Source organism: Rhipicephalus microplus, chromosome 2 (assembly GCF_043290135.1).
Source record: "Rhipicephalus microplus isolate Deutch F79 chromosome 2, USDA_Rmic, whole genome shotgun sequence".
NCBI lineage: Eukaryota > Metazoa > Arthropoda > Arachnida > Ixodida > Ixodidae > Rhipicephalus > Rhipicephalus microplus.
The window spans coordinates 200,466,168-200,486,555 of record NC_134701.1 but is presented as its reverse complement, the minus strand read 5'-3'; the positions used below and the strand labels follow the sequence as shown (position 1 = coordinate 200,486,555).

Genomic DNA, 20,388 nt, shown 5'->3' with positions numbered 1-20,388 from the left:
CTTGGAGTGATAATGCTCCCACCGTCTCGTCCGGAAGTGTACTGAACAGCGCCATAACGTGATATGATCGCGGCTCACCGAATGGGGATATTAGTAGTCGATGAAAGAGCCAGGGAACAGCTTCTCTTTGAGATAGCATTTTATAAGAAGCCCGAGTGTTTCTCACTCAGGCTATAAGAAGCTGAGTGTTTCTGTCACTTGTGCTGCTGTGCTTTGCTCAACTGTCGTGCCTGTCATGAATGCCCTGGGCCTGAAGAATTATCGGCGCTCGTTCATGGCAGCGTTCAAACGGGCTGCTATCCTCCATGCCGAGGAAACGAACAATTAGCACCTATGACAGCTGCAGCAGCAGCAGTGAGGATGACTCCAGCGATGATAGAAAAGACAGGCTTATGTTTGCACAGCCCCGTTCGCCGCCCTAGCTGAGAGAGGGCAAAGCTCCGGTAGCTTTGACACGCCGCAGTTTCTTGGTTTTCCCACTGGGCCCACAAAAAACTTATTCCTTAGGGCTTTTATCTCGCATTTTGCATGCAATGGGCACCGCTCCTTCATCATCCTAAAAAGCAAGCACACAATCCTGCTGCATTGTGAGCTGCTACAAATGTTTCAGAATGTCGCAGAGCTGAAAACTGCCCGTGAAGTTCTACAATTCTCAATGCAAGCAGTGCAAGGAGAAAGGTGTCAAGAGTGGATTATGGCAGTTTGTCAATACTTTCACGGTCTTGTCACTTAGGATTTTTGTCTTGCACAGTATTAACAACTACCGTATTTACTCGCGTAATGAGCATACTTTCACAATGAACACACCCCCAACTTCAGTCGTCAAAATTTAGTTTTCCCTATTGTAATAAACGCACCCCCCACCCCAATCTATACACTAAAGTCCAGCTAACCAACACCTGGCGCTTCCTTGCCCTTTGGATCTCTTCCATTTTCTTAATTATGCCGACCCACTCCAGCCACCTCGGCTTGCTTCCCCCCCTCCCCCTATTCGCCGCTGCAGCACGCCATATTGTTTTTCTTCTAACCTGTGCGCGGGACTTCCCTAGTGATTGATTGATTGATTGATTGATTTGTGGGGTTTAACGTCCCAAAACCACTATTTGATTATGAGAGACGCCGTAGTGGAGGGCTCCGGAAATTTTGACCACCTGTGGTTCTTTAACGTGCACCCAAATCTGAGTACACGGGCCTACAACATTTCCGCCTCCATCGGAAATGCAGCCGCCGCAGCCGGGAATCGAACCCGCGACCTGCGGGTCAGCAGCCGAGTACCTTAGCCACTAGACCACCCCGGCGGGGCCTTCCCTAGTGTTTAATTATCTGTGCGCCACACAGCGTTCACGAACGGTGCGTGTGTAGTGTAGAGACATCGCAGCTGACGAGCACACAGCGAGCGAAGGTCATGAAACTGCCCGCGCCAACCAACGATCACTTCCAGCAAATACGAAACATTAAGTAAGGCCCAGCCACGTGCACATTATTTTCGGGGGATGACAGGATTTACTGTCCCCATGGCTGTCGTGAAAGACCAATCATTTCTATCGCGTTGCAGGCTTTTGGAAAACCTGAAAAAATATCGCTTTTCGCTCTGAAAAGATTGTGACTATTTCCACAACATGGTAGCCCCCCGATTCTAGCTTGGGTTGCAATTTGCTCTTCGTGCTTGCTATATGCGCGGACTTCAAGGAATGCAATATATAGGCGACATTTTCTACAGTAACTTCTCATGTGGGCAGCAAGACGGCAACTGTATTTTGTCGTTAATCTTGTTATCGACGGTATATTTTGATGCTTCAGTGGTAGCTTGCTGCAATGCTGGTTACTTGCTAGAATGTCAATGGCGTCGTCATGGTCATTGAGCAAGGTTTCTGCGAAGTTTGCAAAGTGCGTCGTAGCGCATGCTTATTCTGGGCACCCCGAGACATCACAGCAGATACCACTGTTGCTGTTAAATAATTGCAAGAAAAAATAACCGCAAAACGCTTTTATGGCATGCGTGGGCGACGCAAATACAGCTTGCCATAGATAGTGCCATCAGAAGATAAGTAAAGTGCAACAAAGAAGCAGTTTCCGAAGAGTGTATGCGTACAGTAGAGCCCACATATAATGGTTCCACTTAAAGAAAACTTTCACTTAAAACGAACAATATCCGCGTGACCGCGAAAATATACATTGGTTCAATGGCACAAAATCGCACTTACAATGCACGTCTCCGTGTGCACTGATCGGTTACATCGAACGGAGTCGGCGGTCTGCCGACTTTCCGGGAAACTAATTTCGACCACCGATCAAGCATCGACGAGGTGCCCATAAATTTTTATTGTTAAACGTCGGCCCTGCCTCCGCGCCCCTCTAGTTGCCGCTCTCCCCGAGCGCTTTGTTATGCACCCCTCCGCCCTTTGTCCCCTGCTACTCTGAGCACCCCGCATCGCCAGACGAGGCCCGTGTTTTCACACCACCACCGATCTTTCAAAGACCGGTCGGCCATCTACCCCGTTTTTGATCGCTGGTACTGTCGTTGGCGTCGCCGGCCTGGAGTGACCAGACCATTTGCAAACATCGTCAGCCACCGACTGTATCCGATAGTCTGCGCCTAGCGCACGCGCGTACGCTACCCCACCGATTCTGATAATTTGCTATTCGTTTCGTGTTTAGGACTTGCTCTTGCTCACTTCCACGCACGTGCGCATGCCTTCCGCACAAGTGCGGAAGCGCGAAGACGGCTGTTAATTTGTGCGGAACGAATCGCGAAATATCGAAGTTCGTGAGGCCATGCAAACCCGCCAGCGCAACGAAACGATTTTTTGACCACAGCTGCCGATTCTTCGAACACCACTGCGCGCACCGATTCAGGCGGCCATGCACTCTTTCCAGGTTTTTCTACGTGCGAGTTTCACGGACCTTTCAAGCAAGCTACTCACGGCTACCCTTTCCTTTCTCCGTGAAGCTACCCATCCTGCCTCCTTCCCGTGTGTTTTGGTTTTCAAGGTCGCCCTCTCGCTGCATCTTCCCCTCTCTTTATCGCAACTCCTTGCCCTTCTCTCGCAAGTCTGCTCTCCTCTCTTGATCACAACCCCATCGCCCGTCTCCTCCGCTCCCCGACGCCCGCCATGCTGGCTCGAATCAGTTTCGTTTTCTGACTGGAAACGTGCCCAGAGCTGTTCCACGCGTTCTGGCATGTGTGTCATAGAAAGAAAGGGCTGTTCACCAGAGCAATGCACATAGCACTCACTCAAAGACATTGTGTTCGACTTGCTTGGTCCTTCAAATGCTGTCAATGAATCGCTCTCTGTTCAGGTGAGATTCAAATCATGACAACATTTGTACAATATTTTTAAACCTTCAGAAAAAGTCGCAGATGACACTGCACATGCAGGGCGACCAGACAACCGCGCGTGCAGGGGACGTGAACAAGCTGAGAGAGCGCAGGCAGAAGGCCGGTTTTTTGCTAGAAAGGCGGCAAAACGCACAGCGCACCCTGGGCGAGGTTGGGAAGCCTATGAGCAGTTTTCATGAATAAATTTCCTTTGAGTGAACTGCGCTCACAGTTCACAGAAAGGAAACTGTGTGACACTATTTTGGGGGGGCTGACGTACATTCGAATAGACTTAGAATTCTGTAAATAGAGTAGGTTTTTTTTTTTTAATCTGAAGAATGGTCTTAGCTATTCTCATTTTGCACATCAAGCTTACTCTGGTACGCAAGAAAAAAAAAACTCTGAAAAGAATCAAGCTTGTTTTGAGTTGAGAGCAGTTTTTAGAAGTACGAGTGATGCAGAGCTTGTACAAAAAATTGGCCCCGTATGTTACAGTGTTACACTGCAAATGTTGTCGAAAGACGATAGTCTTGCATCTGGAGAGAGTGAACAAAAGGTTTATTTGATGTTCTGCAGGAGAAAATCGATGAATGAAATTCTGGAGGCGCTGCGTTAGAGTGCCTTGAGCGTGGAGCGAAAGAGAACAAGTGCATCAAGTCACGTCACACGTGAGACATGCGCTGTCTGGCATTTATTTTGAAAACAAAGCGCGCGGCTCTGAAACGGGGGTGCGCGCCGTGTCGTCTTAGCAAAGCGCGTCATCTTAGCAAAGCGTTGGAAACACTTGCCTTTTCGTGCAAGCGTTGCATGGTCAGCGCAACAAGATAAACGCTATGGTCCTTAGAATTAATTATGTATGCCTTTTCTAGTAAAAGACACACATGCAGAATATAGACTTGTTGTTATGGTGCCTCAGATATGCGCAATAATTGCTTTTTAATTGACAATCGCACAAGTATGAACACTGAATCTTGAGCAATATTGGTGGGCGCTGCGGATGTGGTAGGCTGTTTGGAGTATCGTTCGGCCACTTTGGTGTCAGTCAGAGTACCGTTAAAGGTGGACACACAGACAAATGTACAGACAGACCAAAATTTTTGCGACAAAGGTCCTCAAGAAAGACTATCGTGTTTAAAAAAGTGAAAAGTGGCCATAGTCTGAATACCTTTCTTTCACAAAGTAAGAATTTCAGGATAAAAACAAGGAGAGAGGGTGAAAAAAGGCACGAAGGGGTGATGTTCGAATCAAGAATAGAAGCCGGTACCATGACCAAAAAAAACTATCCAGCCTGGGACATCATTTTGAGTCATCCGAGCACGACACTAAATTGACGGCACCTGTTTGACACTCTCACAAAGATGTACACACCTGCACTGCAAGCCTCACCGGCAGTTGTCTGTGATGTGGTCACTGACTGCTTCCTGCTGTCCACAGCATCAAATTCCCAGAATTCAGCAGCACTTCTGGTCGAATGCTTGAAGCTGCCCATAGACCAGCTCTTGTCTAGCTTTTGCCAGCTACTGTTCTTGTCTTCTTCAGACTCCTTGAAAGTGATGATGGTTGATGGCTGCCGTGTTGCAACAGAGTTGGCAGCGGCAGTGGGCTCAGTCTTATTCCAGGCATCTCCAGCTTTGCTTGGACTACATCTGCCACTAGTAGAAGTTTGGGCAGGCCTTTGTAACCTTGGAGGAGTCTGGTATGTTGACTGTGACTGGTGACTCGAGAAGGAACTTCGTGTAGTCTGCTGCATGGAGATGCCGACGACATTATATCACACAGAAGGCTAGCAAGAACTACAAGATTTGAAATGAAGCAACACATTCCATTACAATAAAGCAAACCGGCAGACAACAGGCTAGGGATGAATCACTTCAATGCTCCAATGCTAGACAAATCACTTCTCGCTATCCTGATACAGTTCCTGCTAGATTTTTAAAAACATTTCTTCTATAGCTCAACCCCAACACCCCTTAATATGGAGTGGAATAGCTATCAGCGTGGCCACTAATTCAAACTGTAGTTTTACAGACTTGCCTTCGAACATGACAAGAAAGCTGCAGCCCACTGCAGTGTATTTAAAAATACATTTGCACAGCACTATGAAACAAGTCCACCCTCTTTGAGACAGAGTTCATAATGACCACTTTCCAGAGTTCATAATGACCACTTCCTCCCAAAGTACTACTAAAGGAAAGAGAGAATAACTCCAATTTGGCACCCCTCAACCACAAACGAATAAGGCTTATGTGCTGTGTACGCATGATTCCCATGATTACTCGGTAGTTGTAGCATTCTGTGGCTGGGCCTCCCATCACAAAACTTTCAACACAAAGAAGATGCATACAAGGGTCTAGAGAACATTTTCCAAATGCTGGGCACAATGGCTCTAATTAACTCGCAATAAGCTTATCACCACTAATTAACTGTCAGTAAGCTTATCACCATAGGTTTGTCAGCGATGAGCCCTACACTTGCTTTTTGTGAAGGAAGCACCATGTCTCCATGAAATTCCAGTGGTTGCCTGCTAATTCATTTTGCTGGAGCTGTACCACTGCACAGCTGGCCTTGGCAACTGAAAAGCATAGTGCAGCGTCTGCCACAATGAAAGCAGTTTGCATGTCAAACTTTTGCATGTCAAACACATAATGTGGTGCATTCCATTGCGCATGCTCAATAATGTTTATAGCCATTTCCAATGCTTGCCCATATGAGCATCACAGCAGTCATTATCACGGGCCGACCATATTCTGCAACTAATGAGACAGAATATCTCCTGCCGCAAGGCTTGCTGTTAATCCACTCACATGTGTAGAGATTTTTTTTTTTTTTTTTGACAAAGTGATCATTGATAGCCCGGCTGCATGTACAGTCAAGCAGGAAATTTACGGATCACGTGAACACGTGGCACCTTTTAGGAACATTTCCGCTTTTAAAGCAGCAACAAATGGCAGTGCTATGCTATATCGCACCCAACCTTTAATCAATGGCCAGTCTTATTTTTCCACTGAGCACGAGTATTTTCCACCTTTTACATATTAATGCGACGTGCCTTTCAGCAGTCCTGGCTATCTGTTTCAGTCTCGAGAGTAGTCTATCAGCTTACTTACAATTCAAAATCTTTCCTAAAGTGACGTCCACCTAATGACCCACCATTCGAAGTATGCCGTAGAAGCCTTGATTAACTGTAGACATACGACACTCACGTCGCAGATAAGTGCTTGTGTGAAAACAATGAACCAACAGGTAGAGTGTGTGCTCTTTCCCTTATCTGCTTTCTTCCTTCATGGCTGAGCAGTACGCTACCAGAGCGAACTTACGCACGGTAATAGAAAATTAATACACCAATGAATTATAAGACCCGTTTCCGGCCAAACGCAACGGTCTACTGTTGATACAAACTGCTAAGTGGCAAAGAGGCAGTTTGGCATGCACTCATGTGATCCATAAACTTTTACAATTGACGATGTTTGGTGCTTTGTGGCTCAAGGGCCATGTGATGGCCAAAGAGCACCAGTTCACGGGAGAAGAGATGTGGACAATGATTGTGATTAGCGGCTGTTTAAGGGCCTTAAAACTTTGCTCTAAAGCCGGTAAAAACATAGAAGTAATAAAACCATGACCGTGCCATGAAAAGTGCGTGGTGTTAATGGATGACGAAAGTTTGTGATAATAAAAACCATGGTGGACATGTATGCCATTAGCACAAGTGCCTAGATAGTTCACACCCTTACATCCAAGGGCCGTGAGGCAAGTGCTTTGTTGAGTGTAGCCACCGCAGCGGAAACCTCTCTGGAAAGGTCGTGCTACGGAATGCCCGGGTATATGATATGAAAAGTACAAACTTATCTGAAAAAAGCTAACAACGATTTATGTGTGAAAATTGGTTCCCAACTGACGAACATTGCAGGATGAAGTGGTATCTGTTGTCGGTAGGGTAATGGAAAGTGTTGCTTTCTGAGCGTGCAATTCTTTCCACTAGATTAGAATGTGAAGTAAGGTGAGTGCTTCTACATAACTATCACACAAAAGTGGATCACCACCAGACACAAATGAATGTGTTGTTTGTGTATGTCCTGTTCTTAACCTTGTAAGTATTACTTCTGTGGGGCGTGATTTTGATTCACATAAAAACAGCGCCAATAACGAGGGAAAAGAAAAGAAGGAGACAGACAGTGGCATTGATTTACAAGAAGATTTATTTGCCAGAACAGCGCAATTTATACTTGAGCAGTATCTGGCAAATATAAGAGGAATAACAAACCAAAGAAAACAGAATTCACCTATCAACCAAGTAATCATTGCGATAACGCGCCATGAACATCAAGTGTGCAAACGTTCTGAAGAAAATCAATTTGTTTTTGTGATAGAGCAATCGAAGGCCTGCTAACACATACACTGTCCAGCCTTTCTATTTCTGCAGTCTCATAAGTTTCGCATATAATCTGATCCCGATGATGCCTAATGGAGGTACAATGCTGAAAGTCTGGGACACAACCGCAGTCTCTGCAATGAATGCCGAGGTGGCCAGATACTGTAGAAAAGACGTTGTGAGTGTGCTCTTTCAGCCGCTCATTTAAACATCTGCCTGTTTGGCTGATGTACCACTTACTGCAGGACAGGGGTAGAGAGTACACCACCCCATCAAAGCATGGAACATACTTGTTCCGATGCTTAATTTTGCAGCCTCTCTCTCCCCTGGAAACAGGATTCACGGCCTTTCATATCCTAGCTAGCTTCACTGGGGAAAAAAAAAAAAAGTAGGTCTACGTCGCACCTGCTGGCAACTTTTTTGAGGTTGTGGGTGACACCGTGGATATAGGGAATAACGACAGCGTTTCGTTGTCCCTTCCCTTATCCTTTGTACAGGTTCGAGCACTAGTCTCTGGGCTCATTTTGATTTCTCGGAGTAGACACTCAGCAACGGCAGTGAGGCGCTGATTTTGCCGATTAAAGCTGGACCGAATCATGTGATGGCAAGACCTTCGCAGAGGGTTTGTGTGTGAAAACATGCTACGTCTGTATATCATATTGTATATGTGTACATATTATTGTCTTCTGTAGATTCGCCGCAAGTATCGCACAAGCTTCACCGGTGAAAATTCTTGTATCAGAGAGCAGCACGCCGGCTTCCGAAAAGGATGGGCCGACGGCTGCATACGAGACAGAAGTGTTGGACTTTGAAGCATCCGTAAAGAACTCAGGAGATGTGTATTTCTGTTGTAGTTCTAGGAAGTATGTTTGAATATGTGAAATTAGTGCTTGCTTCGTAACCTTCAAGAAAGGCACACCGCAATCTATCGCCTGCCACTGCCATGGTGGCAGGGATAAGTGGTGCACAACTAGCACAACTTACTAGTAGCTGAGCCAACACCTGGCTAAGCACACATGTAAAGCCGCGATATTGATCTTCGAGGCGAGCAGTCTGTAATTTCGAGTCGCGCTCTGAATGGTCTGTGCGTGGTGTAGATCAAGGCACCAAACAAGCGGTATCATTATAGTGCCACTTATAAAAGGAAAGTTGTCCTAGATGCAGAGTCGTCGTGTAACGTTCCAGATGGGCAAGACTTTGGAGTGGACAAAAAAAAAATTGCATCTCTGGAGGGGCTACAGCGCGGGACACCATTGCAGGAACTTTGTGCGCTCTTTCAGGAAGTGAGGCATATCCAATGTGCCTGATGGCACCAAAGATCGTGCACTCTTTGAAGACAGCAATGACAACTTAGAATGAGCGCAGCATCGGCAAGCGCGGCATCTTTATGATGCAATTAACTCGAAGCAGTGCGAAAAAAAAAAACGACAAAAAACGCACACAATAGGACTAGCGGCTTTATGTTTTTCTAGTTAAATGCATCACTAACCAACTGCTTTGTTTTATCTTCATGTCAAATAATTTTTTTTTTTTTTTGTGAACGCTGTTGCTGTTTCGTTCAGTCTATATTCAAGGTAAGTCTTTCCAAAAGTTTCAACAAAATTGTTCCAGAATTCCGATGAAGTTTTTAATAGCAATGACTCCCTTGATACCGACTCCATGACTGCTCTAGTTTACTCAGTGGCAGACACGAGTTTTTAGCTATATTACATGCTTCAGCCACCACGCAACAACAAAATTTTCGTAAATAACAATGCACGTGAACACATCAGTATTGCTAATCGTTTTGAATGTCCACTAAGACTGAACTAGCACTAAGACGAGCGCACACATTGTGCAAAACAAAATAACATATACAAAAAGCAGGACGAATACCAAAAGAAGGTCGCACACATTGTGCAAAACAAAATAACATGTACAAAAATCAGGACGAATACCAAAAGAAGGTAACGAATGAAGTGCTTCAACGTACGGGCATAAAGTACATTGGAGGGATCGGTGAACGCAATACGTAGAGTGGCACAAAAATCAACCGACGAGGCGCACAGGGCCAGTGATGAGCGTAGTCGAGCATGCCCTGCAAAGCGCCGATAATGTCACACGATGCACCTTTGAATTTGATCAAGCATGGTCCGAATGGAACATCCCCCCCACAGTAAAATGGCTCCTTTGCAAATTTTAAGTGCAAAGGAGCCAATCGCGGTCGAGAAACTCAACACTGGTACAGCGACCGGCATAGGCTGGCCAGCACAGAAGATAATGTATTACTTGCGCAAGATACTACAGATCAAGCATGTACCAAACATGCCGGCATCGAAAGGCAACACAATTCTTAGCCAGAGTTCACCATAAAAGCCCGCGTATAGCCCGTTATTTTTTTAAACTTTAAGGTACGAAATTTCAGCCCTATACTATATGCAGGTCCCCAGAACTTTCGGCCAAAATTCAGTTTTGGTTTCGACATAGCGCAGTGTATCATCATCAGGTTTTTGAGTGCTTTTGCGCTATGTGCCAGGTAGTGTTAGCAGCCATAGCACGTCTTGGTCTTACAGACCCACGCGTGCAACAGTGGTCAGTGGGCTTAGCTTCAACTCTGCACACAACGACGGCCATGATTTTGCTCCTGTGATTTTACGCCATGTCAGTACCGCGCAGGCAGTACTCGGCTGCTTTTAAAAGGAAAGTTATCGCTCCTGCCGAAACCATTGGCAACTGAGATGCGGAGCAACAGTTCGGAGTCAACGAGTGGAGTATTCGCAATTGACAGACGCAGAAGGACGCCCCTTTGCTTGCAGCAGCCAGCAAAATCGGCATAAGCCGATCTCAGAGAAGCTACCAAAGAGCTACGAAGAGGACCTTGTGACGTTTCAAAAGTATGTAATTGCATTGCGAAAGGCTGTCCCTTTTCAGCTGGGCCAAATTGGCAACGAGGATCAAACGCCTGTCTACCTGGATATGCCCTCAACGCTGACGGTGCATCAGAAAGGCTCCAGGCAAGTTATCGTGCAATCGACTAGGAAAGAGAAAACACGGGTGACTAACGTTGTCCTGCACTGCAGATGGTCGCAAGCTACCACCCTACATTCCCAACAAATGTCGTCGTCCGCTGCCAAGACATGGGGTGGATGGACAAATCACTAGTGCTTGACTGGATAAAGTTTGTGTGGTGTCGACAACCCGGAGCACTGCTGGGGCTCCCTTCGATGCTTGTGCTCGATGAGTTTCACTGTCAACCGACAGACTCGGTAAAGCAATTGCACTGCACGAGTCCCACATCGAGCTCGTCTGAGATGACATCACAGCTGCAGCCGCTTGATATGTGCCTTAATAAGCCATTTAAAGACTATGTCAAGCGCTTGTACGCAGAGTGTATGATGTCCGCAGAACCAGAAGTGGCCCCTGCCGGTTGGCTGAAATGGGCCTCGCCAGCGATGCTGTGCTCGCGGATAGTCGAGGCTTGAGCCTGGATTCCCGAGGTGCTCGTTTGCCGTGCGTTTAAAAAGTGTTGCATATCGAATGTGCTTAATGGCACTGAGGATGATGTGCTGTGGGAAAACAATTGCGCCAAGGGAGCTCGTGTTCGACGACAATGATGAATGACGTGTGTCCATGCATTTTTCCGTTTTACTCGGGCTATATTCGGGTGAAAACTTTTTTTTCTCGCGTTTGCCATCCCCAAATAACACCCCGAACTATATGCAGGTCTGAGCTATATGCGAGCTTTTACGGTAAGTACTTTGTCACAATCATGAATACCAAGGAGTGCAGCGCTATCCGGTGAAGTATCGCAAAAGTGACACATACCAACAAAATGACCTGCCACTTGAAAACTAGGTGAAGTACAGACCCACAAGCTACACATCTACATAGCTTGGATGAATCCTCTAGACCAGTCACTAGCGCGAAAACTGGCGGAGGTTCCAGCACTTGCAACAGCACAGGCGCTAGTGCCTGCAGCTATCTCGGAGAGCTTTTTGATACCCTTGTCCAAAGAATTGCTTTCATTGGAGAAGGGCATCAATTAATGCGTACACTACATGCAAAGCTGCTGTCAGAACTTTTTGAAAATCAGCTCAGCTCTTCATAGATGAATTAGTAAGCTTATCAAATGACTAGCAATGCTTATGAGCTGAAATCTGTACGTAGGCTAAAAAAAAATCCAAAAAGGGAGGATTCGGGAAAGTTGGAAGCATAAAGAGATGGAAAATTTGTTAACAGGGTGTGTTTAGGAGCTGACATTTTGAACATTTTGAAGACAAGTCTGCTTATTGAAACGTCAGTTCCAGCACACCCCCTATTCAGGCATATTTAACATATTTGGCTGAAGGAAGGGTCGCAGCAAGTCTAGCCAACTATAAGCGCATGCAGCATAAAAGCACAGTATTTCTACGTTGTGAAATACTGTCTGTTCGGGAATACTGTTAAACTGTTCCGACGGTGAACATTATCCTCGTCTTGAGCACAAGGTTGATACCTCCACTCAATGTGTTCTTTGGCAAATTCTATCTGTGTAGTCCCGGCATCAAACTTGCTTTGAGATGCGACTCCCTCAAAGATTTTTATTTTTTCTTTTGTCCATAGAGGGTTAAGATATGCTTCTTAACATTTGGAGAAAATAGTCGAGCCCACTTATAACGATAATGGTTTAAACAAAAATATCAGTTAAAAGAATGAGAAGCTGCTGCACAGTCATCTACTGCATGCTTTCTACGGTGAAATGACCCGCTTACATCAATGCCCACATGCCGCATTCTCGGTTATAAGAAGTTCTGGCAACTGGGTATCCGTGCCAAAAGATAATGTAACAAATCCGTGAAAATAAAGCCTAAAGCAAGAAATTCAAGCTGCTGAAACCACATCCACAATTTCAATATCCCTACGTCCCACTACACTCGCAATATGCTTCACTGCAAGGTGTGTTGGCATTGCAGCAAAGCTTATTTTTGAATTCACTACTGCACGGGAGCAGCATTGGTTTCTGTTAATGCACTTTTGGACATGCAATATGAGCAGAAAGTTGACACTGGGTAGAGTTTCAGCGTCCAAAGGTTCAGGCGCTGTCATACTTTGCTCTGTAGGGCTTGTGGCACTCCCACGAAAGAGTGCGAATTTTCAAGCACTTCTGAAAAACCGGCACCTTCGCCATCCTCATTACTGATTTAGTTGGCACAACCTGCCGCCACTTATTTTGCATTTTTTATTTGGGTGTGTGCAACCTGTCTATAGTAATTATCGGTTATAATCAAAATTTTTGAGGCACTCAAGTTATGTTATAAGTGGGTTCAACTGTAGTCTTTTCTCCACAATCAATCACTTTTCTCCGTATTGGGCCATTACATGTACAGTAGAACCTCGCTGATATGCTCCTGCTTTATACGTTTTCCAGGCTGTTACACTGACAATCGCGAAAACAAAAATAACCCTATTTGGAAAGTATTTTTCCAATCATATAGTTTCCCAGATTGTACATTTATTTTGTGTTCTTTTCCCAATCGTATCAACGATGTTCTACTGTAAATGCCTGTAGCACAATCTAATGATGCAGTAAGTATGCTCTACATACCTTAGCAAATATTCCAATTCATTCAGTTTCCATTTAATGCTTTATTAGAAAAGGAAGCAAGTGAACGTGGCGATCACGTTAAGTTGCCGAGCAGCAGTCACTCGTTACTGTGGATAATAAGGGTTTTCCCTTGACTCCTTTGGAAAAAATCTTACAACATCAAACAAACAAAAAAAGACCTCATAAAAGATCGCCGAAAAACAAAAGCTTACATGTACATCGGCAACTTACCCCACCGATTGTATGCCCCAGCAGAGTCTCCACAAAAATGTGCACAACTGCTCCGCAAGTAGCAACTCGAGCGTATTCAACTTTCAACCACATATGCCCATAACGCACATATGCCTCGTACTACCCATCAAGCCCAAAAGATGGCCACGATCAATCTCGCATCCACACGCATCAGTCCGCTCCCTTCACTGGCTGCGCTGTCTGCTGCTTTTTGTATTCCGATTTTCATGGCTTTCCTTCTCCGGCTATCATATTTCACAGCTCGCGTACTCTTATTCCTTTGTTGTTGAGAGTCATTTTGAGTGTGTCTGGTTCCTATCCTCTCTCCCACATGCTGTAAACAGATTCCACAAGTCCACCAGCAGCCATTCCCATGGGTATGCAAATCAAGTTGCTCTTTCTGTGATTTGAAGCAGCTACAAGGAAAACTAAGAAGTATGACAAGGGTTCAGAAGCTATGCACATTATGGCTCTCATTCTCTTTTTTAACCTGCATTAGCTTTATTATGGTGAAACCCTCATACTAGGAATTTGAGAATATTCAAAGCCTAGAATATTTTATTTCAATAGTTCAGTATTCCAATTGACCAAAAAGGCATTCAAACTGTTCAAAATATTAAAACCTTACAAATCTTGATAGGCAGTACTAAACTCACCAGAAGGAATTGCATACCTATGCTAAATTTCACACCATTTGGCACAGTGAAAAAATAATCTGTTTTGCCTTTTCAGGCAAAAGAAGACATTTTTTTCTTTCTTTAGTATATTACTTTGAACAAGCTTCCGCCGTTTTAGGCAGACAATCTTTTGCACTGTCCTTTCTATACCTAATGTCACTGACAGTGAAATGTTCTGTATAATCTCGCTTATCAGCTCTTCATTGCTGATGCATCCAATAAAAAGAAAAAATTCTGGAGCAGTCCAGTCAATACACAATGGTTCACAGAACTGCGACATTACAAAACGTAAAGCAGTGAGCATTTGACACCTGAGCTTGCATCAACTGAATCCTCTTTGAAACATTACACTGAGTACTGATCTCCACTGAACACGTCAACATAAAACCTAACATATTTACTCGCTTAATGAACCCACTCGCGTTATAAACCAAGCAAGTTTGGAGAAACGCAATCAACTGGGGGGGGGGGGGGGTATTGCGATAGCAATTGTATGAACACTGTCAGCAGAAATTTGTGGTCGCCATAGTACAGGGACCATGGTACAGTCCTGCCGACCACTCGCCTTTCCCTAACTCGACCATCTCCGCTCACCCTAGCTCGACCTTCTCCGCTCATAGCCAGAGAAAACAGGCAGTGTCAGGCACTGTTTTTGGCAACCCTTGCGATTGAGTAAAAAAAACTGAATAAAGCCAAGAATGTTGGAGGAAGAAGGTAAGGATATCAGGGAGGAGCCCTCAATAAACGGGTTGGGGATAAAAGAGACAGTGAGAAGAAAACTGTCCGAATATAAAAAGAGAAAAAATTTTTTTAAGAAGTTTGGACTTGCGAATGGGAGAAGCGGCTGGTTAATCATGGCGGGCGGCTTAAAAAAGCCCTGCCATTAGATTCGAGGAACCCTTGCCAAAGCAGAGCTCAGCTTAGCTCCCTGAGGGAGAGGGGAAAGGGGTTGCATAAAGGAAAGGTACAGAAAGTGCCTGGTAAGGTTCACATAAAAAACAGCGCCAATAACGAGGGACAAGAAAAGAAGGAGACAGACAGCGGCCTTCTTTTCTTGTCCCTCGTTATTGGAGCAGTTTACATGAATCATGTCATATCAACTCGCCCAAGCAATTACGTTAGCCTGGTGAGGTCTGAGCATGCATGCTCAGTTTTCCTTATGGGTACAGGTGGGGGAGAGTGAAGGTCCGTTGCAGCATCAGCCCCTCGCCCCTCTTCGTCCACCCAAGTTGCCGCGCCACTCCCCATTATGTCAATGTAAAGGGTTGACTATGTACTGCCCCCCAACCCCGAAGGTTAACAGCAGCACACCCACCGCTGGCTGCAATAGAACAGCCACTAAACACACTGCGCATTTCAGGAGCGCTCGCCACGTCAGGCAAGCGCTCTTGCTGGAGGCACTCCCTTTTTGCTCTCTTTTTTTCTCTCTCTCACGTGGAAATGCTGGCACATTCAACAGCCAGCAAAAGCATCAACTGTACCACAAGGTCACTGCCCTCCCTCTATTACAACGGAGTTTTTTTTTTTTTTTTAGTCAATGTGCGTGACCTTCAAAAACTGCACAGCCATGTGCGATTTTTTCTGCTCCTACTCGGCAGGCCACATGTCCTGGCACTATTTTTGCCTCTCAAAAATGTACATTGAACCGAGTTGAACCTTGCCACCATCGCGAAAAAAGAAAAAACCCTTTTTACTAAGTGGCCAGACAACTTTGCTCAAGTGGCCAGGCAAAGTGAATGGGTGGGGCAAAACTGGATTTCCGGGAGATTTTCTTATGACCCGTACAACTGGGAGGAACGTTCAAAATCCCGGAGTCTCCGGGGTAATCCGGGAGACTTGGCAAGTATGACCTTGTTCCTTGCAAAACAAAAAAGTACATGTATCTGTGCATTTTATCTGTGTGACAGCCAGTGCCATTGCCAATCAAAACAATGTTAAATCACGTCATTATATCAAAATATCAATGCAATAAAAGTCACAACAGATTAACCACCATGCTAAAAAGTTGTGAGCACGGACTACATCGATTGAAATTTAAAAATTGCGATTTTTTACTGCATAGTGTCATCTGTGGATTGCAGAAGAGATGTTCAGCTCATAGCGCCATGCAAGCACAGCAGTGCAAACACAAAGCAAAAAACAAAGTGCAATCGCACTCACTGCACCAACGGCACAACTTTGCACAGACAACATTTGTGAGCCGCCATCTAGCGCCGCATTTTTGATGACGATCAGCCAGTACGCTAGCAACATGGCCAGTTTTAATGTTAAGGTTGGATGAGCATGCGCTGGAGCATGAGAACTGAGCGACTGATCGACACTTTCAGCGTCAATTCATGCACGTTGGCCTGTACACGTGCTATCTGTACAGCCGTGCAGCAAGTGTCCCACTGCGCCGCATGTGCTGGGACACCTGCCGCACGCAAGCGGAGGGTGAAAGAGTAGCCGCTTGCATGCTGCAGCTGTCCTGGCGCATGCGGGGCAGGTGTGCGGATAGGGCGTGTACAGTTTCGGGTTACGAAAACGATACGTCGCCCATTTCATGGCCCAGAACAGGGACAGTTCCCTTTTGTGGAGAGCGAGGCTCCGTAGTCCTGCCACTGAATTAAAGGCTAGCAGCAGTTGGACAGCTAGTTTTTTAATACCATCATGTGAAATTTTTACTGTTAGAACTCCCTTGACCTTTTTTTTTTCCTCCTGCACAATAAACCCTCTCCCCTTATTAGCATCAACTTTCCTGAAAAAAAAAGGGGGGGTGGGTTCATTACGCGAGTAAATACGGTATGTAGCTATGAACGCACATGAGTAACACATGATTGAGGCAGTCCATTTACCCCAGTGGCATTAGTGTGAAGACCGCAAAGGCCCATAACAGCATCCCTTGACCTCTCGAAATAATGTTTCCTCACCAGCTCATTCTCTTGTATAATATGATACGGCAGTTTTTATGACAGAAGTGGTGGCAATGGAGCGCACACATACTCCCTTTTGCACACAGCAGGCAAGGATGTGTAGGAGGTAGAGTACGTCTCTACGCGTTTGCCATCAAATGAGCAAAGCAACCCATTTCTGCATCTAGCACCGACAGCGTACAACACTACTTACAGCTTTGCGAGGAAGTGCAATTAGACTGCAAATATGCACCGACTTTGATCTAATTACAATTTCCTATAAACTAAGGAATTCATGAGAAAAAAAAAAAGACAAATTAGTGAGAGCAATCCCCTACAAACAGCTGCACAAAGTTCTCATGTGGTATAAAAAAAAAACATACTTGGCATATAAAAAAATGAAGCACTCATGAATGTAAAGAGCTGTTAAAAGAACAAAACGAACTTTTGGACTTCCCAAGGCAATACCAAAGAGATGCTTGTTAGAAATAGAATTCATAACTGTCCCATCAGTTAAAACTGAATTGAGCTCACGTTCGCATTGCTGGCTCCATCAGCCTGTCCAGACCAGCCGTAAGACTTTAGCGGAGACTTCGCTGCTGTACCAAGGCTTCCTCTTTGTTGAGGTGGGTGGTACAGCTCGTACCCTGGTCTCCTCCTGTCTGATCAAGAAAAAAAATAAGAGAAATATAAAAGAGAAATAAGAGAAATATAAAAGAGAAATAAAAGACAGTCCATGGCTTGGCATCACTGACAACAGTGTGAGGGTTGTCATTGACCTAAAATGATATTCTACTATGACACTCAAAGTACTTACGAACAGATGCACACTACACAATCAAGAAAAAACAAACTAGAGCAATGACTCTCGTAGAGCAAAAACTCATATGAGAGCATTTGCCATCCATGGTCATTCACTATGCCCAGACGCATACACAAATAAAAATTATCGGCACAGCCATTCTGCATTCAAATCTCATCAAATAAACACACGAGGTTAGGGTTTTCTAACTACAGTGGAAAGCGACAGTCTGGAAGGGGTTGTGCAAATATTTGTGTCTTCCGAATTTCGCGTCATCAAGACAACTAGCAAAATCAGTTTCTGTCAAAAGAACTTCGTATGTCTTCCTGCAACACAGGTGAATGGACGGGACGGCGCAGCCAGCTGCTGGAAAAGCATGGGCCGAAGCTTCACTTGAGGCCAACTGAAAACTGAATGCCAAAGTATAGCCAAAGTACGCAGATTAACAAGAACGTTACTAGATTCCTTAAACAGAAACGCTAAAACACTTGTAGCTTTTTTTTTTTTACGCCTTTATTGCTTTTAATCTACCACTGTGTAAGCCGCGTGTCCTCAGCTAATAGTCGCTATTGAAGATTGCAAGGACGTGACCGTGGTTTCGCGTGCGGCGGCTGCGGGAAACGACAGCTCTGTTTTCAATTCGCGTGTGCTGGCTGTGCACGTGCCTTGAACACAAAGTTGTTTTTGCAATATTTGATCGGAGCATTTGTGAAAAGCAACGTTGCTGACTGGTTGAGAATTGGATGCACGTGCACTTCCGGGGTTCTGTCAGTTACGTCGTCGCTATGCATGATTACGTCAAGAGCGACCGTGGTTTACGTCAAGAGCAACCGTGGTAACACAACATAGCAGTTGTGTTAAATTACCACAGTTCTGACAGTGCGTGCGGTGGCAGTGCGCGTCACTTCCAGAGATTCGGGCACGCTGCTTTCGATTTTCGTTCGACAGCTTTGGTACTAAAGTTCATACAACCCGCCACGACGACCAAAAGTGTTCGGAACATCTGAATTTCAACCCAATGGGCACAGTAGAATTTGGTTAGGGAATTTCACAGATTCATATCTGCATTTTTATTGTCACTAAGATGCTACTGCACGCTTAATTGAACATTTCAAACTTGTTTACAATAAAATGTGACGGGTTTGTAAAAAGCCTGAATCGGATAGGGCTGTATTTTTGTCCACGCATAGAAATTTCAATTTCTGGGAGATTTTGCTAACAACGGTACAAGCATGAGAACTGGACGAAATCCAGGAGTCTCCTGGAAAGCCTAGAAGACTTGGCAAGTAAGTTGCACACTTTTATTCTTACAAATTAACTAGCTTAGTTACCAGTCATTTTCCCGGCGAAGGTGTACACAAGCACAAATAAGCAACAAATAATTTAATTATGCCTCCTAAAGAAAGATGAGCATAACACAGCCCACTGTAAAATTGTAGACACCAAGGTGGCATTTTAGGCAATTGTAAACTAAACATGCTAGACATGATCTTGGCAAGAAAACACACTCAAGGGGCGGGGCCTTGCAACAGTTCTCCAAGTAAAAGACAAATGCCTTCATGAAAAGAGCTTATTGCCTCACAAATCGGCCACCACAATTTTCAGAATCCATTAAGTACACGAGTTGAGGTTTGTCACACGCTGTAACTACTTGCCCTCTTCTCCCGTCCTGACAAGGGATGGCACCGGGGAAAGTATTTGCATCACGCGCTTGTCATTACCTGGTTTATTTCCCGTGGAACGCAAGGCTTACTTTCAGCTCACGATGCTTAAATTAGTCAATAGCATGATATTTTTTGGGTATGCATGTACGTGTGTGTGTGTATATATACGCGCACGCACACACACACACACACACACACACACACACACACACACACACACACACACACATATATATATATATATATATATATATATATATATATATATATATATATATATATATATATATATATATATATATATATATATATATATATATATACTCACATATATATATACACCATATAATACTCGTTAAATTCACATATATACCCAAAAGTGGCTGGGAGGATATCCGCCATGGTAGCTCAGTGGTCTCGACGCGCATCGCGTCCATTCGAAGTCGCAGACGTTCATGCCCACGGCAAGCTCACTTTTCTTTCTCACATTTACTATCACAATTCGGTCTAATACAACTTCCGCCTATACTCCTTACCTTCTGCATTATTGTCTGTTAGGTCTCATTAATATAGTGTCAAAACACGGAAAAAACGAGCCCTTAAGTATACACTTCTTTTCCTCATTCATTAACGAGGGTCTCGTACTGGCAGACTAGGTGGTCCGTTAGGTTGTATACGAAGGACTATTGTTTAGGCTGCCGCTCTCGTATAATTTACGTGCTACGTGACGCGTACACAGGCTCAGAAAAGGGGGTTCCATGACACTCCCAACGTTCTAAGTTCACATATAAACCGAATAAAGTGGCTGGGGGATAGCCGCCGTGATAGCTCAGTGGCTAAAGAATCGAACGCGTTATTCGAAGGTTTCGTAG

The 20,388-nt window shown here is 44.8% G+C and overlaps 1 protein-coding gene across 6 annotated transcripts in view; it reads right to left on the bottom strand.

Annotated features, from left to right (window-relative positions):
• Nucleotides 1–20,388, bottom strand: part of LOC119169603 (uncharacterized) — a 103,340-nt gene that overhangs the window by 58,413 nt on the left and 24,539 nt on the right. Inside the window, exons 6-8 of one of the 6 annotated variants that reach the window (XM_075887250.1) lie at nucleotides 17,585–17,712; nucleotides 9,661–9,765; nucleotides 4,688–5,063 (exon numbers count right to left, since the gene is read on the bottom strand). In XM_075887250.1, the coding sequence (XP_075743365.1) occupies nucleotides 4,688–5,063; nucleotides 9,661–9,765; nucleotides 17,585–17,712 (609 nt within the window). The remainder of the gene's footprint in view (nucleotides 1–4,687; nucleotides 5,064–9,660; nucleotides 9,766–17,584; nucleotides 17,713–20,388) is intronic. The other 5 variants (XM_075887252.1, XM_075887251.1, XM_075887253.1 and 2 more) reach the window with 5 other exon arrangements.